General features: G+C 48.2%; 2 protein-coding genes across 7 annotated transcripts in view; one reads left to right on the forward strand and one right to left on the reverse strand.

Moving 5' to 3' along the window:
• NOS3 (nitric oxide synthase 3) overlaps window positions 1-1,380 on the forward strand; it is a 131,227-nt gene extending 129,847 nt beyond the window's left edge. For all 5 annotated transcript variants that reach the window (XM_073677193.1, XM_073677191.1, XM_073677192.1 and 2 more), the window contains exon 26: window positions 589-1,380. In XM_073677193.1, coding sequence (XP_073533294.1) covers window positions 589-699 — 111 coding nt within the window. In that variant the 3' untranslated portion in view covers window positions 700-1,380. The remainder of the gene's footprint in view (window positions 1-588) is intronic.
• On the reverse strand, window positions 1-25,044 carry LOC141264839 (autophagy-related protein 9A-like). Of its 2 annotated transcripts, none has more exons than XM_073677196.1 (15): window positions 24,859-25,044; window positions 15,536-15,672; window positions 14,932-14,977; window positions 13,826-13,888; window positions 13,427-13,594; window positions 12,702-12,843; window positions 11,665-12,413; window positions 11,413-11,566; window positions 8,144-8,323; window positions 7,519-7,764; window positions 6,734-6,948; window positions 6,332-6,440; window positions 6,147-6,231; window positions 5,729-5,882; window positions 1-3,137 (listed from the first exon to the last, which is right to left on the reverse strand). In XM_073677196.1, the coding sequence occupies exons 2-14, from the start codon at window positions 15,642-15,644 to the stop codon at window positions 5,743-5,745; spliced, it is 2,406 nt and encodes an 801-aa protein (XP_073533297.1). In that variant the 5' UTR covers window positions 15,645-15,672; window positions 24,859-25,044; the 3' UTR covers window positions 1-3,137; window positions 5,729-5,742. The 2 variants fall into 2 exon arrangements, with proteins under 2 accessions (XP_073533297.1, XP_073533298.1); XM_073677197.1 differs by lacking the exon at window positions 24,859-25,044 and adding an exon at window positions 17,480-17,584.

Genomic DNA, 25,044 nt, shown 5'->3' on the forward strand with positions numbered 1-25,044 from the left:
CATGGATGTAGTAAATGTTTATTGGGATCTGATTTTAGCAAGACATTTATCACATCCAATCTGATCCGGATATTATCTATCTTAAATCTAATCTCAATAAATATCTGCGGCACCCATCACAAATTTGATGTCATCAATCTGATCTCATGGACTACCGAAGATGATTGATTGGATCAGATTGGTGGTAAATACATTAGGTCATTGATGGTCACAGCAGATTTGGGGATATTAATGGAATAAAGAGGGAGCAGATTGATCAGATTGGGGAGACTTAAGATCAGATTGGTGGTAGATGTTTTATATGTAAGGCTTTCACAGTGAAGGCAGATATATAATAAATCTATTGCCAGCGATTGGTGAGATCAGATTGGAGGAGGATGAAGCAGTCGTCTGGTACATGGGATTGTATAAGATGTTTCTCCAGATCACATTGGTGAGATCAGCTATGAGGATCATACATTAGTGATTGCACCATGAGATTGGAGAGGATTGTATTAGATGGTCTTTAAGATCAGATTGGACAGATCAGATTGGCGATGAGGGATCACGCCCATATTATTGTTTTTCGTGTCCCTTTCCTTCCTGAAGGACCAGAACAGATACCACGAGGACATTTTCGGCATCACGTTGAGGACGCAGGAGGTGACGTCTCGCGTGCGGTGTCAGTCCATGTCCCTGCAGGAGAAGCGAGAGACGTGATGGCCGCACCTAGGACGTGTTCACACTGGGAGAGGAGCACACGCTTACTACATAAAACTCTCACACAGGGGAGGAGGGTATACACCCACGAAATGTCATCACACTGGGACCGACGCTGCTGCAGCAGCCAATCACTGGCAGTAACCCCTGAGAACTCACATCTGATTGGCTGCAGCAGTTAAAATTCGATGTCAGATGTTGCACACCCACGTTTTTAAACAAAGTTTCTTACAAGTTGAATACACACCATTAACCATGTGAGAGCCACCTCCAAGTGAAAAAGAAAATCTACCATCAGAATCACAGCCGGAAATAAATGATGTATTGTTGAGGAGGATGATGCCGGCCCTCACATAAGGGGGCATTTTTATATTTGGCGGATAAGGAAAAAAAAAAGATTTGTGCATAACGTGAGCTGCAATGAGGAGGTGGTCGGAGTCGCTCCTTGCCTCAGACATAAAGCATCTCAGCCCCCAATCACCACACCGCTCTTAATGTTCTAGTAATAAAAAATGAACAATTGGATAACAGCGACATTTGTTACCCGAGGCGCCGGGTCCCTCCCGCCATCTAGATCTTGTACATATATGTGGTAATGACACATTCATACTCGCTGATTGATTTCTTGTTTCCTCATCTTGTACTCATCAATAAAGAGCGAGAGGTTTATTAGCAGGCGGAGCGCGGCTTCTCCGAGCGGAGTCCCGTTATTATAGGACGCATACTGCTATATACACACACAGTGCTGCCAGGGCAGCGATGGCAGATCTGGCGCTCTGCCTGACCTCAGCCCGGGGTGACAAGGATCCTCAGGGGCGGAGTCAGGGGAGGAGCCACCAGCCATACTGATCAGCGGCGCCTCCATACCAGTTGTACGCACCTGTTTCTATTGAGCCACACGACTACTCAAGGAACCACGCGCAGCCGCCATTTCTTATCTACAAGGATGTAAACATTTATTGCAATATGAGCCATGCCGTAGCCCAGCGTCTGCAGTGCATCATTACAAGGTGCGGCGGGCAGCTCCGCCGGGCACAAAGCCACCACCGCCCTCCTCATCTATGGGTGCAGCTTGGTACTGTCATCCGATGCATCTTTGCAATGAGTGCACACCAGATATGCACAGATGGAGCAGACCCGGTGCAGCAGGACCCCCATCAGATACCCCATAAAGCACCAATACTCTATGTACTAACACTGTCCGATGGGGGCGGGAGTGGTCGGAGGGGGGAGCTCTAGCCTCATAGAGGCAGAGAACCTCTAGAAATGATGTTCACCACTACTGGCTGATAACAGGGAACACTAGCCATCTCCCATGGTTGAGGGTCCCTCCGGGCCGTCCATTTGCACACGTCACTTCCTGAGCAGCAGTGTAGTATAATAGTGTTATTACAGGGGGACGCAGCCTTCACCCCTCGCTCCCGATCCTGGGGGGCTTGTACCTTTAAGTCCCGAATAGATAAACGTTACATATTTAAAAAGGTAAATGCTAATAGGCAGGCAGCACAGAGAACTACATCCATGAAGGCAGGGAGAGCATCTAGTTTTATGGAGACCCCCTTTAAAAAAAAAATAAATTAAATATAACATTCAGAAAGAGCAGGGGGGGGTCCCCTCCGTCTGTAGTGATGGGGGGGGGTCCCCTCCGTCTGTAGTGATGGGGGGGGTCCCCTCCGTCTGTAGTGATGGGGGGGGGTCCCCTCCGTCTGTAGTGATGGGGGGGGTCCCCTCCGTCTGTAGTGATGGGGGAGGTCCCCTCCGTCTGTAGTGATGGGGGGGTCCCCTCCGTCTGTAGTGATGGGGGGGGGGGTCCCGTCTGTAGTGATGGAGCGGCCGTGAGAGCAGCACGTGAAATGTGTTTGGCGCAGCATTGCTGAGACATGAACGTGGGCGCTGTGCCCCGGACGGGCAGCTCACCCGCTACAAAGGCACTTCTGTGACGCACGTCCTGGCATCCACCAGAGATTTAGCACCAGCCTCCGGCCGCGATGTCACCGGTTGAAGGCGGAGTGCTCTGTACGCCTTCATTGAGGAGGGGTGGCACAAAAATGATGGAGGTGGTAGTTGGAGAATCCATTGCAAAGCACCTGGAGCCTCCTGCGAGGCAGGAGAGAGTCTGATCGGGGGGCCGAGTCCTGGTCGTCGTTCTTCACCCGGTGACATTAGATAACACTGTAAGGAAATCTTACACGGTGGCGAGCAGCCGATTCAAGTCACTGACATTAATACAGACACTGCTCCTTTAAGGAGAAGAGGGTTTGGGGGGGGGGGGGGGGGGACACAGGGACCCCTCTTAAGGTACAGCGAATGTCACAAAGGGTCCCCCAATCCGCTCTCATACAAGCCAAGCACACACCAATATCTTCTGAAATCGCTGACGTTGAGGGAAGCGGGACCCCGAGAATCCGACCCAGGAGCAAATATCTGCAATGCCCGAGCTGCAAGAAAGGCAAAAATATAAGGAGGAAGAGGATGATGATGACGATGATGATGATGACGATGATGACGACGATGGCCCGCTGCATCCGATTCAGGCCTCTGAGATACAATCGAATCCCACCATGTGTAATACCGTACTACCGAGCCGTGCATTTAATACCGGCAGGTGTGAGACTGTGCTGCTAAATGTCTGTATATAATGTCATCACGAGTGTAAGGCCACGTTCACACCATCAGTATTTGTAAGCCAAAATCAAGAGCAGAGAAATCAGAAGAAAAGTACACGGCTCAAAAACCTAAAGGGAACACTGAAATAACCCATCCTAGATCTGAATGAATGAAATCTTCTCACTGAATACTTTGTTCTGTAGAAAGCTGAATGTGCTGACAACAAAATCACACAAAAATCATCAATGGAAATCACATTTATTAACCAATGGAGGCCTGGATTTGGAGTCACCCCCAAAATTAAAGTGGAAAAACACACTACAGGCTGCTCCAACTGTGATGTAATGTCCTTAAAACAAGTCACAATGAGTCTCAGTAAATTGTGTGTGGCCTCCACGTGTCTGTATGACCTCCCTACAACGCCTGGGCATGCTCCTGATGAGGCTGAGTATTGTGTGTGGCCTCCACGTGTCTGTATGACCTCCCTACAACGCCTGGGCATGCTCCTGATGAGGCTGAGTATTGTGTGCTTCCTCCACGTGTCTGTATGACCTCCCTACAACGCCTGGGCATGCTCCTGATGAGGCTGAGTATTGTGTGTGGCCTCCACGTGCCTGTATGACCTCCCTACAACGCCTGGGCATGCTCCTGATGAGGCTGAGTATTGTGTGTGGCCTCCACGTGCCTGTATGACCTCTCTACAACGCCTGGGCATGCTCCCGATGAGGCTGAGTATTGTGTGTGGCCTCCACGTGCCTGTATGACCTCCCTACAACGCCTGGGCATGCTCCTGATGAGGCTCAGTATTGTGTGTGGCCTCCACGTGCCTGTATGACCTCTCTACAACGCCTGGGCATGCTCCTGATGAGGTTGCGGATGGTCTCCTGTGGGATCTCCTCCCAGACCTGGACTAAAGCATCCGCCAACTCCTGGACAGTCTGTGGTGCAACGTGACGTTGGTGGATGGAGCGAGACATGATGTCCAGATGTGCTCAATCGGATTCAGGTCTGGGGAGCGGGCGGCCAGTCCATAGCTTCAATGCCTCCATCTTGCAGGAACTGCTGACACACTCCAGCCACATGAGGTCTGGCATTGTCCTGCATTAGGAGGAACCCAGGGCCAACCGCACCAGCATATGGTCTCACAAGGGGTCTGAGGATCTCATCTCGGTACCTAATGGCAGTCAGGCTACCTCTGGCGAGCACATGGAGGGCTGTGCGGCCCTCCAAAGAAATGCCACCCCACACCATTACTGACCCACTGCCAAACCGGTCATGCTGAAGGATGTTGCAGGCAGCAGATCGCTCTCCACGGCGTCTCCAGACTCTGTCACGTCTGTCACATGTGCTCAGTGTGAACCTGCTTTCATCTGTGAAGAGCACAGGGCGCCAGTGGCGACTTTGCCAATCCTGGTGTTCTGTGGCAAATGCCAAGCGTCCTGCATGGTGTTGGGCTGTGAGCACAACCCCCATCTGTGGACGTCGGGCCCTCATACCACCCTCATGCAGTCGGTTTCTAACCGTTTGTGCAGACACATGCACATTTGTGGCCTGCTGGAGGTCATTTTGCAGGGCTCTGGCAGTGCTCCTCCTGTTCCTCCTTGCACAAAGGCGGAGGTAGCGGTCCTGCTGCTGGGTTGTTGCCCTCCTATGGCTCCCTCCACATCTCCTGGTATCTGCTCCATGCTCTGGAGACTGTGCTGAGAGACACAGCTACCCTTCTTGCCACAGCTCGCACTGATGTGCCATCCTGGATGAGCAGCACTACCTGAGCAACTTCTGTGGGTTGTACTGTAGACACTGCCTCATGCTACTGTACCTCTAGGGGTGAGAGCAATGACAAAATGAAAAAGTGACCAAAACAACAGCCAAAAAGGATGAGAACAGAGAAATGGTCTGTGGTCACCACCTGCAGAACCGCTCCTTTATAGGGGGTGTCTTGCTAATTGCCGATCATTTCTACCAGGTGTCTGTTCCATTTGCACAACAGCAGGAGAAGTGGATTCACAATCAGTGTCGCTTCATAACTGGACAGGTAGATTTCACAGAAGTGTTATTGACTTGGAGTTACATTGTGTTGTGTAAGTGTTCTCTTTATTTTTTTGAGCAGTGTATATATAATTTATATATATACATACACACACAAAAGTGGTGACGTGTTTCTATCACCCACTCCTGGTTTTGGCTTACAAATACTGATGTAAAACACTGAAATTGTGAATGTGTCTTTAGGATCCGATACACGGCTCCGCAGGCGGCAGCGTGTGATACTGAACTGCTTCGCTCGTCTCCATCCATCACACTTTATATAATATTATGAAAGCTCCTACTGTACATAATATTGTATAGTATAATTACACCCCCCCCCCCCCCCAGCCTTTCCCCTTAAATCAACTTTTTTGCGTCTCCTTTCCCCACTCACCGGGGTCCCATGTGCTAGCTGCTTCCGCTGCTGCTTGTGCTGTGTGCGGCTGATGCCATCTGGAGAGGGGTCCTTTCTTCGGCCTCCTGTTCCTCCTCCTCCCATCCACCAAGGCGCAGACCCCGATAACCAGAGCGATGACCGGACCTGCTGCCTGTAGTGTGGAAACATGAGAGGTCAGGGGGGTGGCGGCGGCTCCTGTGAAGGTCAAGGGAGTGGGGTGGCGGAGGCTCCTCTCGAGGTCAGGGGGGTGGCGACGGCTCCTCTCGAGGTCAGGGGGGCGGGGTAATGGGATCCTACTGCCATAAGGTGCAGGTGGGATCCTATAAAGAACAGTAGCGAGATATGGGGTGGGGGGGGTGGGGGGTCCTATGGCTCCTATCCCTGTAATTCTTTTAATCACTGTACATGAACATACCTGCAGCTTGTCTCTGATGCGGGGACATGTCTGCCGCCTGCCACATCCCTAGAGGGCGCTGTGACGAGCCCTGATTCTGGTGTACCTGAAATGACAAACCCGGAATTTGTCAGCCTCCTACTGACACGGAGACGACCACAGGCCGGAGCGGCGCACAGACTCGCGTCAGAGCCGTGTAGTCTCACCTCATGCATGTAAATGGCGTGTAAGCTCATCTCAGCAGATGCAAATTCAGAGGCCAGAAGTGACGAGCGAGAGATGCTCTGGATCTGAGACTCACTGGGAGACATGGTGCTGATAGAGAAGACAGAAGACATTAATAAGAACTACTACCCCTAACGTCCAGCAAATTATTACATATGCAGTACAAGTTTATGGCCTCCAGGTGGTGCTGTAGACACAGATTTCAGAAGAGCTCACTTTATGGCATACAGTAATGAACTGATAGACAATTGTGTCTCATTATAGATCAGATCATGAACTGTTCCCAACAACATCTACATTTTAAGTCAGGCTTCATATTTTAGCGCCCATTGACTTAATACTTTTACTAAGAAAGGAGCAGAATTTTCGGCTCGGTCACTGACCTCTGCTGCAGGACCGTCCGGTCGCTGTTGTATAGTGAAGTATTCGAGTGCATCCCTTGTGGTCGACTGGAGATCTGCGAAGCTGACAGAGATGCCAACACACTCGCTGCAGCAGATGCTGTCGTAGTCGGCTGAGCAAAGCGGCGGTCTCGGGTGGGCAACCCACTGGCAGTCAGGACTGGATGGACCAAAACGCTGGCCAGCAAATTATCAGGCTAAAAATAATAATAAAAAAAAGGGATTGCACATCAGATTTAGCAACGGGCAGAAGTAAAAAGTGAGAAATGGAACAGCGGAAAGGGCTCGACAGAAAGGGTACAGCGAGGGAGGTGGCGGGGCTCGACAGAAAGGGTACAGCGAGGGAGGTGGCGGGGCTCGACAGAAAGGGTACAGCGGGGGAGGTGGCGGGCCTCGACAGAAAGGGTACAGCGAGGGAGGTGGCGGGCCTCGACAGAAAGGGTACAGCGAGGGAGGTGGCGGGGCTCGACAGAAAGGGTACAGCGAGGGAGGTGGCGGGGCTCGACAGAAAGGGTACAGCGAGGGAGGTGGCGGGGCTCGACAGAAAGGGTACAGCGAGGGAGGTGGCGGGGCTCGACAGAAAGGGTACAGCGAGGGAGGTGGCGGGGCTCGACAGAAAGGGTACAGCGAGGGAGGTGGCGGGGCTCGACAGAAAGGGTACAGCGGGGGAGGTGGCGGGGCTCGACAGAAAGGGTACAGCGAGGGAGGTGGCGGGGCTCGACAGAAAGGGTACAGCGAGGGAGGTGGCGGGGCTCGACAGTACTGACCGCAGTCCCAGACTCATTAGACAGGATGGAGCTGCAGATTGGGGCGTCACACAGAATCTGCTGGGCGGGGGGAGCGTTGGCTGCGTCTTGGTGAACCTTCTCCTTCACGTGGCCTATAAACATAGAGCTCTCCAGCGGGGGGTGCCACCGAGGGTTCGTGATCGCAAAGTGCATCAAAGACAGCTCGGTCTTTCCATTCTCGGCCTGCTGGTAAACGGAGGCCTGAGTCTGCCCCTCCGACATCCACTGTGGGGAGCACAAAAATGATGCAAGGGGGGGGTCAAAAATGTGGCAATGACAAAGCAATATAGTACTATAAACAGCTGTCGTCTGCAGGAATCTCTGGCATTAGATCTACCAAGATCTTAGCCCAATTTCTGTAACTTTTTTTTTGCCCTTTTCCATTTATTTAACCTATTTAAAACACTATTGTTTTGCATTTACAGCTCTAGTGCAAACCTGTGTGTCTTCAAGGTTACAGTTTGCAAACAAACTCCTGAAATGACGGCAAAGTCGCTTCATTTCTATTTTAGATGCATTGAAGCAATAAACAATTGGCTGCAAAAAATGTTCAAAACACCCTTTAAAAGTAAAAGCACCCCCTGCCGGAGCGGCGATAGGTCACCTGTGGGTTTCCATGTTTCCCGATGTCCATTTGAGCGAATGAGCAAATGTCTCCGACTCCCACCACCTCCACCGAGAAGTTACGGAAGAAATCGATGATCTCCAGGGACTTGTGACGCAGGGCGAAGATCAGGATGAACGGGGTGATGATGGGGCTGAGGAGTTCTTCTAGAATAAAGACCTACAGTGGCAGAAACAAAGAGAAGGGTATAACACCCCCCCAAAATAACAACAGGAGCCCGAAAACCTGCAGAAACTCTACAACATATACATTTATTGTGAAAAAGTGTTTGCCCCCTTCCTGATTTCTTATTCTTTTGCATGTTTGTCACTTAAATGTTTCAGATCACAAAACAAATGTAAATATTAGACAAAGATAACACAAGTAACCACAAAATGCAGTTTTTAAATGAAGGTCGAAAAAAGAAATCCAAACCTACAGGGCCCTGTATGAAAAAGTGGTTTCCCCCTAAACCTAATAACTGGTTAGTGCTTAGCAGCAACAATTGAAATCCAGCGTTTGTGATAACCGGCAATGAGTCTTTACAACGCTCTGGAGGAATTTTGGCCGCTCATCTCTGCAGAATTGTTGTAATTCAGCCACATTGGAGGGTCTCCAAGCATGAATCGCCTTTTTAAGGTCCGGGCCACAGCATCTCAATCAGATTAAGGTCAGGACTTTGACTAGGCCACTCCAAAGTCTTCATTTTGTTTTTCTTAAGCCATTCAGAGGTGGACTTGCTGGTGTGTTTTGGATCATTATCCTGCTGCATAACCCAAGTGCGCTTCAGCTTGAGGTCAGGAACAGATGGCCGCACGTTCTCCTTCAGGATTTTTTGGTAGACAGCAGAATTCATGGTTCCATTTTCCACAGCAAATCTCCCAGGTCCTGAAGCAACAAAACAGCCCCAGATCATCACACTACCACCACCATATCTTACTGATGGTATGATGTTCTTTTTCTGAAATGCTGTGTTACTTCTACTCCAGATGTAATGGGACAGACACCTTCCAAAAAGTTCTACTTTTGTCTCGTGAGTCCACAGAGTATTCTCCCAAAATGTTTTCTGGCATAACTGAGACAAGCCTTTATGTTCTTTTTGCTCAGCAGTGGTTTTCGTCTTGGAACTCTGCCATGCATGCCATTTTTGCCCAGTCTCTTTCTTATGGTGGAGTCATGAACACTGACTTTAACTGAGGCAAGTGAGTCCTGCAGTTGTTTGGATGTTGTTGTTGGGTTTTTTGTGACCTCTTGGGCGAGTTTTCGCTGGGCTCTTGGTGTACTTTTGGTTGGCCAGCCACTCCTGGGAAGGTTCACCACTGATCCAGGGTTTTGCCATTTGTGGGTAATGGCTCTCACTGTGGTTCTCTGGAGTCCCAAAGCTTTAGAAATGGCTTTATACCCTCTCAATTACTTTGTTTCTCATTTGTTCCTGAATTTCTTTGGATCGCAGCATGATGTCTAGCTTTTGAGGATCTTTTGGTCTACTTCACTTTGTCAGGCAGGAATTTAAGGGATTTCTTGATTGAGAACAGATGAGGCAGCAATCAGGCCTGTGTGTGGCTGGGGAAACTGAACTCCGCTTCCCGAAGAGGTGATAAACCACAATTAAAACATTAAGTGGAAGGGGGGCAATCACTTTCTCACACAGGGCCCTGTAGGTTTGAATTATTTCTTCCTTAACCACTTTACAACCTGTGACGTCTTAGTACGTCACAGGCTACCTCCCCCGGTTCAGTGAGTGCTCCGGCGCTGAGCCCGCACTGAACCGAGCACATGTCAGCTGATTATTACAGCTGACATGTGCCCGCAACAGCTGCGGGTGGAATCGCGATCCACCCGCGGTTGTTAACATGTCCGGGAAGTGCGTCATAAGCCACACCCATCGGCGACCCCGTCACGTGATTGCGGGTCACCGATGGGTGGGCATGACAACCCAGGGTCTGCTGCAGACGCCTGCGGTTGTCATGAGCTGGTCGCTATGAGCGCCACCTAGTAGTCAGCGCTCATAGCACAGGACCAATTCTGCTATATACAGGGGATCTGCTGATCCCCTGTATGTAGCAGAGGCGATCGGATAGTTGCTGCTTCTAGTCTCCTATGGAGACTATAGAAGCATGCAAAAAGTGGAAAAAAAAAGCTTAAAAATATAAAAAAAATTAAAAAAATATAAAAGTTTAAATCACCCCCCTTTCGCCCCATTCAAAATAAAATATTTAAAAAAAAACCCACATAGACATATTTGGTATCGCCGCGTTCAGAATCGCCCGATCTATCAATATAAAAAAAGAATTAATCCGAACGGTAAACGGCGTAACGAGAAAAAAATTCTAAACGCCATAATTATGTTTTCTGGTTGCCGCAAAATTGCAATAAAATGCAATAACGGGCGATCAAAACATCGGATCTACCCCAAAATGTTATCAATAAAAATGTCAGCCCGGCAAGCAAAAAATAAGCCCTCACCAAGCCCCAGATCCCGAAAAATGGAGACGCTACAGGTCTTAGAAAATGGCGCTATTTTTTTTTAATTTTTTTTTTTTAACCAAATTCTGGAATTTTTTTTCACCACTTAAATAAAAAAGAGCCTATACATGTTTGGTGTCTACGAACTCGTAATGACCTGGAGAATAAGAATGGCAGGTCAGTTTTAGCATTCAGTGAACGTGGTAAAAAAATAAATAAAAATAAACTGTGGTATTGCACTTTTTTTGCAATTTCACCGCACTTGGAATTTTTTTCCTGTACACGATATGGTAAAACTAGTAATGGCGTTGAAAAGTACAACTCGTCCCGCAAAAAATAAGCCCTCACACGGCCATATTGACCAAAAAATAAAAACGCTATGGGCTCGGGGAGCAAAAAACGAAAATGCAAAAAAGACAAAACCCAAGGTTGGGAAAGGGTTAATAATAAAGACCTTCATTTAAAAACTGCACTTTGTGGTTACTTGTGTTATCTTTGTCTAATATTTATATTTGTTTTGTGATCTGAAACATTTAAGTGACAAACATGCAAAAGAATAAGAAATCAGGAGGGGGGCAAACAGTTTTTCACTAATATATATATATATATATATATATATATATATATATATATATATATATATATATATATATATATATATATATATATATATATATATATATATATATATAATTGCAGAACCAGTGGCGCACGGCACATGTCTGCAGGCCCCACACCACACAGTAATGAAATCCCCAACTATATTATGCATCCCACACATTATAGGTGCAGGGACTACTTACCGCCTTGTACTGGAAGAGCTGTGCCAACTCATCGCGGGTTTCCGACTTATGAGCGTGCCCCTGCCAGTGGTCCGGCATGTAGTGTATGTGGGCTAGGACGCACTGCAGGAGCTGCTCCGGGCACCACACCATGTGCTCATCAGGGATAAATGATCTGCAAGAAGAAAATTATTAATCAAGAAGAGGCACTAAACCATACTCAACCCCTACAATAAGTACCACCCTTCTGGAGGAGCATTTCTGTTCTCTCACCTGGCTATAGTGACCAACACCCCCAGGACTGTAATGGCGGTCAGTATGTGCTGGACAGTTAACACATCTTCATCATAAACGGTTAGAGCGATGAGGACTGCCAGCAGGGACCCCGCAAAGAAGCCCAGGTTCTTGGCAGCAATGGCCAACAGCGGAGATGCAAAAGAGTTCATGTACTTTGTAGCCGGCTTATAACCACGACTAAGTCGCGCCTGCAGCTCGTGCGTCAGCTCGTTAAAGTGGCGCAGGTACAGTCGGCCGTACAGTGACCAACGTCTGGCGCCCAGGCTGCCCGGCTCCCTCTTGATGACTTCAGTGTAGCTGAAGAAGGCGTAGAGAATCTGCCAGACCAGTATAAACGGGCACAGGAAGAGGTTTGCCAGTCCGAGAAGGACGATGGTGCGGGTCAGCTCCTGAGCGAGCTCCAGCCTTTGCCCTTGACGCTTGTACTTCGGCTGCAGGTTCCATTTGTTTTGGAAGAGAGACCCGGGGCCCCAGAAGAAGAGAAGCTCCAGGTTGTACTTAAGTCCCTGGCTGAGAAAAGTGACCTCCCCGGCCAGAGGGAGGCGGAAGCGGACAGGGAGGAGGCTCTTGTTGACCATGGCCACCATGTAGTTCTTGAAGCGTAGGATGCGGTGGTAGATGTCGAGCTCAGTCAGCTCCTTCTTGTGGACGCACATGGGCTGCTCTCTCTGCAGGGAGACGAGACGGGACTGGACCTCCTGCCACGTGAAGTTACACAACTCATCCTGCAACATGGAGCAAGAAAGGGGCGAGGGGGAGACATTGCCAATTAGGGGTAAAGATGAGGTATGGGGACACTGTAGCTGTGGATTCAGCTAGGCCTGCCAAACAACTAAGCACCTGCACCAACTCACTACGGCCCAGTCCTGCTCTAGTCCGGCTGGATCGGCCCGGAACTAGTAAGGTCGGGGTGGGCCAGAGGCCCGCTGTGCTGGGGTACGTATATGTGGTAGTAATCCTCCCCCAACATACAGAAAGAAACACATTACCCAGCAACAACTCAGACTACTCACAGACGGGATCTTCAGGGCTCGGATGTAGAACTTTCTGATCTCCCAGTAACTCAGCAGGTTGCAGAACATCTTGATCAGGCGATAAAGCCAAAATATGGCGGCCATGACCAGAAGGAAGATGATCCAGCCGCTCTCCTGAATCCTGTGTGTGCAAAAGAGACAAGAAATACACAGCTCATTACTTATCCTGTATTATACTCCAGAGCTGCACTCACTATTCTGCTGGTGCAGTCACTGTGTACATACATTACATTACTGATCCTGAGTTACATCCTGTATTATACTCCAGAGCTGCACTCACTATTCTGCTGGTGCAGTCACTGTGTACATACATTACATTACTGATCCTGAGTTACATCCTGTATTATACTCCAGAGCTGCGCTCACTATTCTGCTGGTGCAGTCACTGTGTACATACATTACATTACTGATCCTGAGTTACATCCTGTATTATACTCCGGGAGCTGCACTCACTATTCTGCTGGCGGAGTCACTGTGTACATACATTACATTACTGATCCTGAGTTACATCCTGTATTATACTCCGGGAGCTGCACTCACCATTCTGCTGGCGGAGTCACTGTGTACATACATTACATTACTGATCCTGAGTTACATCCAGTATTATACTCCAGAGCTGCACTCGCTATTCTGCTCGCGGATGGTGGTTTTACATCACTCGGTATAGATTAGGAATCAGTGTTACTTCTCAGCCTGGCACATACCTGAGGGCACATTGCTGGGCAGGCAGGATGGCGTCAGCCAGGGTCACCTTGTTTCGGTCAGGACTGGCCCCTGAATGTGTGTGGTTGACGGGTTTGTTGGCAAATAGGACGTCATATTCCACACAGTGAAATAGGAAGGTGGTGAACATGACGACAAACAGGAACTGGCTGCAAAGGAGGTAAAATGGGCAGAGGTTATACGAGGAGAGATCCCAAGAGCTTACAATCTATACAAGCCACAAGTGTAAGGGCAAAGATCTGTGAATGTAAGGGAGGGAAGAGTAATGGAGAGTCAGAGCATCTCAGCAGACGGTAGGATTAGATACAAAGCTCAACAGACAGGATCACACATTATATGATTAGATACAACGACTCTGCGGACAAGTTTTTTTTACTTACATAAGTTCAAAGAAGTCGGACAGCACCATGCAGGCGAAGCCATTCTTCTGGTGAAAATGGTAAATGTGCAGCGAGTGGTCAAGGAAGAGTATCGCAAACAGGCAACAGCTCCAGTGTAGCCCCCGGGGGTCAGGGCACGAGATTATCTACGGGGGTCAGCCCTTGTATTCAGCCAGGTCTCAGCTGTGTCACTTCTCACACTGCGTCCGTCAACCATCTTTTTAAGACTCCTGAAGAGTAAATTGGTCCACATCCACCCTACCCCCACCTTGGCCCAGTCTATCACTTCCCCCTCATTGTCCACGTCCCCCCCCCTTGGCCCAGTCCACGTCCCCCCCCCTTGGCCCAGTCCACTCCTCCCCTCCCCTCCCCCTCGGCCCAGTCCACTCCTCCCCTCCCCTCCCCCTCGGCCCAGTCCACTCCTCCCCTCCCCTCCCCCTCGGCCCAGTCCACTCCTCCCCTCCCCTCCCCCTCGGCCCAGTCCACTCCTCCCCTCCCCTCCCCCTCGGCCCAGTCCACTCCTCCCCTCCCCTCCCCCTCGGCCCAGTCCACTCCTCCCCTCCCCTCCCCCTCGGCCCAGTCCACTCCTCCCCTCCCCCTCGGCCCAGTCCACTCCTCCCCTCCCCCTCGGCCCAGTCCACTCCTCCCCTCCCCCTCGGCCCAGTCCACTCCTCCCCTCCCCCTCGGCCCAGTCCACTCCTCCCCTCCCCCTCGGCCCAGTCCACTCCTCCCCTCCCCCTCGGCCCAGTCCACTCCTCCCCTCCCCCTCGGCCCAGTCCACTCCTCCCCTCCCCCTCGGCCCAGTCCACTCCTCTCCTCCCCCTCGGCCCAGTCCACTCCTCTCCTCCCCCTCGGCCCAGTCCACTCCTCCCCTCCCCCTCGGCCCAGTCCACTCCTCCCCTCCCCCTCGGCCCAGTCCACTCCTCCCCTCCCCCTCGGCCCAGTCCACTCCTCCCCTCCCCCTCGGCCCAGTCCACTCCTCTCCTCTCCTCCCCCTCGGCCCAGTCCACTCCTCCCCTCCCCATCGGCCCAGTCCACTCCTCCCCTCCCCATCGGCCCAGTCCACGGAGCTTTATCTGCAGCTTTGTTACTCCATCAGGAAGGATATCTTAGTGAAGAAGTTATCCAAGTTCTTAATGTGATGCCAGGAGTCTGGAGGGAGAGAAAAAAAATAAGAAAGAGAACCTAAATTATAGAGCACAAATCTGTACACAGCCCCTTATCTACCAGGTGCCATTAATATCACTAGGTTCTTGTATGGCGGGCGAACCTTTGGGTCCTCCCAAGGGCTTGATATGACTGATACCTCTGCGCACCCAACTACAACTTTTTCGAATGTCATGTCATTTTCCCCCTCAGGAGTCTTAAAAAGGGTTGTCCCGAGATGAAAGAAATAGTTGTCATCTCCCAAAAAACAGCGCCACACTTGTCTACAAGTAGTGAGTGGTACTACAGCTCAGCTCCTAATCTGTTGAATAGGAGCTCATCTGCAGCGGCCACTAAACAGTGCCCGAAGCTGCGGTGTATACTGTTTACGCTGTCCAATACTGATCGCGGGGTTGCCGAAAGTCAGACCACCTCCAGTCTGATATCTTAAAGATAGGTCATAAATTATAAAAAAAATATTGGAAAAATCACTTTAAAGGTAGGAAATACCTTGAAGCTGGAGATAGACATTAGATTTCTTCCGGTGGCTGGTCGGGTTCTTACCTTTGACGGCCTCAGGAACGTGCACCAGTAAATCCTCTTCTCCCGGCGGAGAATCCTCCTCAAAGTCTTCTAACCTCTGATACTCTCGGAATTGCTCCTGCGCCTCCATCCTCAAGACATCGCCCTCCGCAGCTCAGCTGGGAACACAAATCGGCAGCAGGTTATGCAGGGAGGCCCAAGGAGGAATCAACTTGTGTTTTGTTTTAATTGGGTGGGGAAAATTTATGTATTCACATCATCAAAAAAAATAAATAAATTGTGACCGAATGTCAGCAGGAAAATACGACCAAAGATCCCAACAGACAATGAACCAGCAGGAGGTGAACAGAGATGTAAAATCAAAGCTCCAAATCTGAAAGTGAATGACAGAACAGAGACTGAACCAGCAGGACATACTGGACGATGTAACACTAACCTCATGATGTTAGATTTCTAGATGCAGCTTGGGATGTGACTGGAGACTGGAATTGACACAGAACTTGGGAGATGCAACACAAACGTCAAGATAAACGGGCGTCCCCAGAGCAGACTATGAACCAGCAAGAGATGCAGGGACATATGACATAAGAAAGGCTAATTTCCCAGGGCAGTTTGTAAAATGACTGTATTTGAGAGCAGACCCTGAACCAGCAGGTGATCCCGGGAGAGGAGAAGTACAATACCAGAAGATTTATGTGCAGCTTTGGATGTGACTGGAGTGTAAGCCCTGATGGAGAGCCGCTCACACTTTGCGCTCTGCAGGCTGCTCAGCCTTGTACTGTGGTGACCCCGGGGCGACGCACAGATTGTTGTGTCCGATAATCAGAGCGGGGGACCCGTTACGCCCGTCTGATCCCGCTGATAAGCAGATATAAACAGGGTTATTCTTAGCTTTTCCTGGAGATCTGCAGGCAGCGCTTTTCCCCGGCACACGGTGTCCTGGCCGGCAGCCCAGTGACACAGTAACACAAGCCACGTGCAACTCCGGATAAACAAGTGTAAGAGACGACGTATTCAGTGTCACCCCGGCTCCACCGCAAAGTCCCACATTCATGTGTCACCACTAAAGGGGCACCTTAAAGTGGATGTCCACAAGGGTATAAATAAAGCTTATTGAAGAGAGCAGGCCGCGGGTTCACAATTTGTAATGTACTATATGTCACAGTTCTGCCCCCGAGAGCCGATCTCCGGACCTAAACGGCTGCTCTCAATACGGTGAGTGACACAGCAAGTAATACAGAGGGAAAAAAAAAAAACAACTTTATTTATAATCCTTCAAATGAACATTTCTATATAAATCTGAAAATCAGTAGTTTCTTAGGCTAATGTATTTTTTTGGATAAGCCGAGTAACAACCCCACGAGGTCCCCTGTTACCTACAAGCAAGTACCGAGCTTTCCAGGACCCTTGAATAATTTAAAGGGGTCTCTTCCTTACAGTTTAAGAACTTCAAAGTTGAATTCTCTAATCACATCCAAAGCTGCTTTTCAAAATTCCGCTTGTGGCCCCAGGTAACAGACAGCAGCTTCTCTCCATCTCACCCAAGCAACAGGAAAACAGGAGGATTGTGAGTGCAGCTTTGGATGTGATTGGAGTATAAGACACGTTATAGCTCAGGATCAATATCAGACCGGTAGAGCAAAGTACATTTGTGAGGATTTCACTGGGGTTTCACTGGGGATTTGAAGCAGAACCCGAGCACCTTACATGGAGGGGGGGGGGGGGGGGTGTATTAACAAAATCTTGTCTCTAAAAAGTGCCCCAGAAAATACAATTAAAAAAAAAAAAAAAAAAAACACTTGTGCAAAATCCGACAGAAAACTGTCCGAAATTAGCAAATCTGGCACAATGCGGCAAAATGTAAACCATCATTTTAGCCCTTTCACGTTTTATAAATTTGCGATTCGCTCTCCATTAGATCAAATCGATGGGTCCTGATCCCCCATATTATCGGCTGTGATTTACCTGCCAGTCTCAATCGGTGCCAGGTTTCAGTAAGATCCTCCTGTCAGGCCGATGTCACCTGTCTGCACTGCGTCCAGGAGATTACAACCCAGAAAACAGGCACGAAGCTCCACCCGGCTCACAGCAACCAACAACACGGGGTGTAATTAACCAGTCACCGGTAATAATCCGACTGGTATTCCCTGTTTATTGTATACAATGTATGTACGTATGATATATATACTTCCATCAAAGGCTTAAGAACAGAATTTACCAAGAACTTGTAATTTAAAGTGGAGGAAAGAGGGGAATTATACGACTATCCTGCCACAGTGACGGGAAAGAGCAAATGTTGGCCTTGTGCTAGAGCGATAAACGTGTAAGGCAACGCTCAGCGCCGGGAAAGGGACCGCCGCGGGGGCAACGCTCAGCGCCGGGAAAGGGACCGCCGCGGGGGCAACGCTCAGCGCCGGGAAAGGGACCGCCGCGGGGGCAACGCTCAGTGCGCCGGGAAAGGGACCGCCGCGGGGGCAACGCTCAGTGCGCCAAGTAAGTTGGCCCCAGCATGGTGACTGGGGATGAAAGCTGACTATTCTCTGCCACCAAGACTAACAAAAGGAACCACGAGGCTATCCTCAGCCACAAAGGCAAAAGCCACCACAAAGCTATCCTCTCCAAAAGACAAAAGTTAGTATGAGGTGGTGACAATGGTAAAAAAAAAAAACTGCACAAGGTCATCCTTAGATGATGTAGGGACTGCCACTATAAGACTATCCTTTGGTACAGAAAAAAAGTCACAACAAGACTATCCTCCATTACAAAGGACAACTATAAGGCCATGTTATAGGACAGGATGATCTCTGCAGTGTCCTAACACAAACCTAAAAAGTCCCAAATAGAGATAATGGGACCGTCAAAGGACCACAGTTTTATATATAATGTATAGAGTATATATAACGTGTGTGAGGGTTAAAGCTGGTGATGGGACCAGGGCCCTGACTTCACGTGTTGCCTCGGTGTCGTCCGCCGGGCCACCACCCGTGGTATGTGGGGTGGCTGCATTCATACATAGCTCAGGGAACACTTCACGGATAATTAGCAAGTGACTCATAATGAGCTGCGCACCGGAAACTGCCGTCATCTACTCGGTACTGTACAGTGAAACAAACAAGCGCAGCTACACAGTGTATGTGCTATACACAGGGAAGGACCCAGCAGGTGAGGGGGCCGCAGAACTCCCACCTATAACTGCTAGTGGGTAGGATGAGCCTCCAATCCTTCCAAAATATCAGATTTTCTTTCCAAGTTCCCAATGTCAATATTAAAGATCGTAAGAAGCCAAATGTGCACAGTTCTCTATCCGGGCTGTTACAGGGGTCTGGATTCAGGTGATCAGTCAATCCATAATAACAGCTCTTGGGGGGGGGTCACTCAATAGGGGCCCATATGGAGGCCATCTGCAATTACTGAGGGTCCACAATGGGGACCATGACTGGCAGGGAACTATCAGCAACAAAGTCTTTGATTTGGAGTATGGGGTTTTATTAATAACATGGGGGTCCTCATGCGGGTGGTGGGTGTAACTACTGTGGTCCTCATGGAGGTGCCTTTATAAATGGCAGCAGCTATCCACAACACTGACTTGCTAGGACCCTCTATACCGGCTTCTGATTTGGTCTAATATCTAATAAGTTGTCAATTATTGTTTTTTCCATTTAAAAAATGTGGGTCCTCCAGGGCAAAACTCCTTTTTACTTTATATTGCAAGGGAGGTCCACTCTGCAGGGTCTTACCTTTATATTGTACCAGGGGTCAGAGACAAATACTGAGGGCATAAACAGCAGTAAAGCGCTGGAGGAGGCCTTCACTAGTAATGTAAGGTCAGGGCGGGGAACGTTCATTCACCCCTGGCCAAGATAAGGACGGCTGCTATCAGATGTAGAAGGTTTAGAGTCACTCAGCGCCCCCCACAGGCAGTGCGGACTGTAAACAGAGCGCTGCTCACCAACGACAGAGAGCTGGCGGGAAACAGAGAAGGACCATTAGGGTCGGGCCACATGGCGACCTGTGTCGCTCAATGGCTATTATCAGACAAAGTCGGACGAATCAGAAAACAAAAAATGTAGAAAAAAAAAAAAGCCAAATTGCAGAGAGGTTACATATAAACGCAGTTGGATGTGACTTGCACTGAAGTCTATGGCAAGTGAGCCACGTGTGACTTGAGGCCAGGGACAGAAAATCCAACGCTTGGAAACAATGTGTCACAATGAAGGGCGGATTAAAGGGACGTGCACAATGTGGCCTAGCAGCGCACACATGGCTCTCATGGAATAACCATCACGGGGTGTCTTAGTTGCCGCCATTATAAACGGCACATGGTTGGCTCGGTGGATATGTCCAGTATTGTGTTTGACCATGTTCCTGCTACAAATGTTATTTATACATCTCTCAGATGCAAAAGAAAAACGTCGTCCACCGCACAGAATCACATTAGGGGCAGGTTTGCCTGTGCGGTAGTGATGCCCTCTGTCATGCATCACTGCTGGCAGATGAGGTCCTGGTCTCCCCTGCTGCCTCCCCGGTCACAGCACGGAGAGGAGACGTGCGCTGCCTCATGTCTCATCCCGACCCATCCACACACAGCGCAGACAGCGCTCCCGGCCTAAGGCTTCTAATTATACAGATGTTCCCAGGATCACGAGAAACAGCCCAAAATAAACTGCCAACCGCAAGACTCAAGGAGCACGGCTAATCCAACAGTCAGATACAGTCTGCTGAGCTGCCGTATCACACCTGATCGATTCAGATACGTATTATTCTTATATACAGCTGTGCACCCGCAACACATGAACTTCATCACCTATAAGGTGTCTCAGCTAATACCCAGAAAAATAGACACGAAAACCGAGTGTTATACCGCCATACTGTACACTAATAGGATGAGAATGACAACTATACAATGTCCATATAATAGTAACACACAACACCAAAATAATACCACCATACATTACTGATCCTGAGTTACATCCTGTATTATACTCCAGAGCTGCACTCACTATTCTGCTGCTGCAGTCACTGTGTACATACATTACATTACTGATCCTGAGTTACATCCTGTATTATACCCCAGAGCTGCACTCACTATTCTGCTGGTGCAGACACTGTGTACATACATTACATTACTGATCCTGAGTTACATCCTGTATTATACTCCAGAGCTGCACTCACTATTCTGCTGGTATAGTCACTGTGTACATACATTACATTACTGATCCTGAGTTACATCCTGTATTATACTCCAGAGCTGCACTCACTATTCTGCTGGTGCAGTCACTGTGTACATACATTACAGTACTGATCCTGAGTTACATCCTGTATTATACTCCAGAGCTGCACTCACTATTCTGCTGGTGCAGTCACTGTGTACATACATTACATTACTGATCCTGAGTTACATCCTGTATTATACTCCAGAGCTGCACTCACTATTCTGCTGGTGCAGTCACTGTGTACATACATTACATTACTAATCCTGCGTTACATCCTGTATTATACTCCAGAGCTGCACTCACTATTCTGCTGGTGCAGTCACTGTGTACATACATTACATTACTGATCCTGAGTTACATCCTGTATTATACTCCAGAGCTGCACTCACTATTCTGCTGGTGCAGTCACTGTGTACATACATTACTGATCCTGAGTTACCTCCTGTATTATACTTCAGAGCTGCACTCACTATTCTGCTGGTGCAGTCACTGTGAACATACATTACATTACTGATCCTCAGTTACCTCCTGTATTCTACTCCAGAGCTGCACTCACTATTCTGCTGGTGCATTCACTGTGTACATACATTACATTACTGATCCTGAGTTACATCCTGTATTATACTCCAGAGCTGCACTCACTATTCTGCTGGTGCAGTCACTGTGTACATACATTACTGATCCTGAGTTACCTCCTGTATTATACTTCAGAGCTGCACTCACTATTCTGCTGGTGCAGTCACTGTGAACATACATTACATTACTGATCCTCAGTTACCTCCTGTATTATACTTCAGAGCTGCACTCACTATTCTGCTGGTGCAGTCACTGTGAACATACAGTTGCGCTCAAAAGTTTACACACCCCAGCAGAATTTTTCCTTTCTTGGCCTTGTTTCAGAGAATATGAATGATAACAATAAACCTTTTTCTCCACTCATGGTTATTGGTTGGGTGAAGCCATTTATTGTCAAACTACTGTGTTTTCTCTTTGTTAATCTTAATGACACCCAAAAACATCCAAATGACCCTGATCAAAAGTTCACATACCCTGGTGATTTTGGCCTGATAACATGCACAGAATTTGACACAAATGGGTTTGAATGGCTACTAAAGGTAACATCCTCACCTGTGACCTGTTTGCTTGTAATCAGTGTGTGTCCATAAAAGCTGAGTGAGTTTCTGGGATTCAGACAGACTCTTGAATCTTTCATCCAGCAACTGACATTTCTGGATTGTGAGCGATGGGGAAAGCAAAAGAATTGTCAACGAATCTACGGAAAAAAAATTGTTGACCTGTATAACACAGGAAAGGTAAACAAAAAATATCCAAGGAATTGATAATGCCAGTCAGCAGCGTTCAAACTGTGATTAACAAATGGAAAATCAGGAGCTCTGTAAAAACCAAACCACGGTCAGGTAGACCAACAAACATTTCGGCCACAACTGCCAGGAAAATGGTTCGGGATGTAAAGAAAAACCCACAAACAACATCAGCTGAAATTCAGGACTCTCTGAAAACTAGCGGTGTGTCTGTTTCAAGGTGCACAATAAGGAGGAACTTGAAGGAAAATGTGCTTCATGGTCGAGTTGCCAGAAGAAAGCCATTACTGCGCAAATGCCACAAAGTATCTCGTCTACAATACGCCAAACAGCACAGAGACAAGCCTCAAAACTTCTGGAACAAGGTAATTTGGAGTGATGAGACCAAAATTTAACTTTTTGGCCACAACCATAAACGTTACATTTGGAAAGAGGTCAACAAGGCCTATGATGAAAGGAACACCATTCCTACAGTAAAGCATGGAGGTGGATGGCTGATGTTTTGGCGATGTGTGAGCTACAAAGGCACAGGAAACTTGGTGAAAGTTGAAGGAAAGATAAATGCAGCACGTTATCAGCAAATACTGGAAGCAAATTTGCAGTCATCAGCACGGAAGCTGCACATGGGACGTACTTGGCCGTTCCAACATGACAACGATCCAAAACACAAGGCCAAGTCGACCTGTCATTGGCTACAGCAGAACAAAGGGAAGGTTCTGGAGTGGCCATCTCAGTCTCCTGACCTCAATATCATTGAGCCACTCTGGGGAGATCTCAAGTGCGCAGTTCATGCTACACAGCCCAAAAATTTACAGGAACTGGAGGCTTTTTGCCAAGAAGAATGGGCAGCTTTACCATCTGAGAAAATAAAGAACCTCATCCACAACTACCACAAAAGACTTCAAGCTGTCATTGATGTTAGAGGGGGCAATACACGGTATTAAGAGCTGGGGTATGTGAACTTATGATCAGGGTTATTTGGATGTTTTTGGTTGTCATTAAGATTTAAAAAGAGAAAACACAGTAGTTTGACAATAAATGGCTTCACCCAACCAATAACCATGAGTGGAGAAAAAGGTTTATTGTTATCATTCATATTCCCTGAAACAAGGCCAAGAAAGGAAAAATTCTGCCGGGGTATGTAAACTTTTGAGCACAACTGTATATTACTTAACCTGTACTGATCCTGAGTTACATCCTGTATTATACTCCAGAGCTGCACTCACTATTCTGCTGGTGGAGTCACTGTGTACATACATTACATTACTGATCCTGAGTTACATCCTGTATTATACTCCAGAGCTGCACTCACTATTCTGCTGGTGCAGTCACTGTGTACATACATTACATTACTGATCCTGAGTTACATCCTGTATTATACCCCAGAGCTGCATTCACTATTCTGCTGGTGCAGTCACTGTGTACGTACATTACATTACTGATCCTGAGTTACATCCTGTATTATACTCCAGAGCTGCACTCACTATTCTGCTGGTGCAGTCACTGTGTACGTACATTACATTACTGATCCTGAGTTACATCCTGTATTATACTCCAGAGCTGCACTCACTATTCTGCTGGTGCAGTCACTGTGTACATACATTACATTACTGATCCTGAGTTATATCCTGTATTATACTCCAGAGCTGCACTCACTGTTCTGCTGGTGCAGTCACTGTGTACATACATTACATTACTGATCCTGAGTTACATCCTGTATTATACTCCAGAGCTGCACTCACTATTCTGCTGGTGCAGTCACTGTGTACATACATTACATTACTGATCCTGAGTTACATCCTGTATTATACTCCAGAGCTGCACTCACTATTCTGCTGGTGCAGTCACTGTGTACATACATTACATTACTGATCCTGGAGTTACATCCTGTATTATACCCCAGAGCTGCACTCATATTCCACATACTGTCTCCACCAGAATAGTGAGTGCAGCTCTGCTGTGTAACACAACGTACTGTAATGACCTGTAGTGCCTCCATGGCTGTATGTCCCACAGATGCAGACCTGATCGGAGGAGTTGCCCACTGACAGGACTACTAACATACTAGCGCCCCCTGAATAAACCGCATGAGAAGAGGCCGATGACTGAATGTGAAGACAAAACAAGCAATTTCTCCTACAATTAGGTGACGATGACATTACAATATCTTTCTAGAAGATCTAAACCTGCTATAGGAATTTTTTTTTTTAATTTTCTCATTTTGATAATCTGTCATCCTCCAGGTCACACCAGTGCATGATACTGGCAGATATATTAGGTATGACGGCCTTCGTATACTTGTCATAATAGCTATAATGACCGGACATTGAGACTAAAAGGTCACTGACCTGACGATGTCCGGTCATTATATATGTAAGTTATAGGAGCTGTGAGGTCACTGTCCTGATAATAGTGTCCGGTCGTTATATACACACACATTATAATCAGGTCCGTGACCTCACGGTCTAATATGTTATATATATGAATATACACACACGTTATAGAGACTGTGAGGTCACTGACCTGATTATAACATGTGTATATAACAAGCGGACACTATTATCAGGTCAGTGACCTCAGAGCTCCTATAATTTATACATGATGACCGGGCATTAGTCGCTCGGCTGCGCTCCATATTCCCATCATAGATCGAGTCACAATTCCCAGTATCGGGATTTTTGGTGATTCTGTACCCATGTTACAGATGGCAGCACTGCTGGGTCCTGCAGACCCCTGTAATGACCCCCAGCAGTAGGACCATGTAGAGGGCCCTGCTGACTGCACAGACAGCAGAGGGTGCATGTCTCACCTTGTCCCAGCCTGTCCGGGGCTCCTCTTCTCATTGCAGCCTGCAGATATTCCTGTGGCCCCGGGCTGGGGCTGTCTGCCTCTTGTTGGGGCCCTGTCTGTGCTATTGTAGTGTCCCAGCTGGTGAATACAGGGATTAGGAGGGGGCGGGGCTGCGCACAGACCTCCCTGCATCCTGATTGGCTGT

Source organism: Phyllobates terribilis, unplaced genomic scaffold (genome assembly GCF_046119375.1).
Source record: "Phyllobates terribilis strain yellow unplaced genomic scaffold, ASM4611937v1 Scaffold_4__5_contigs__length_816908805, whole genome shotgun sequence".
In the NCBI taxonomy this organism is placed as follows: domain Eukaryota; kingdom Metazoa; phylum Chordata; class Amphibia; order Anura; family Dendrobatidae; genus Phyllobates; species Phyllobates terribilis.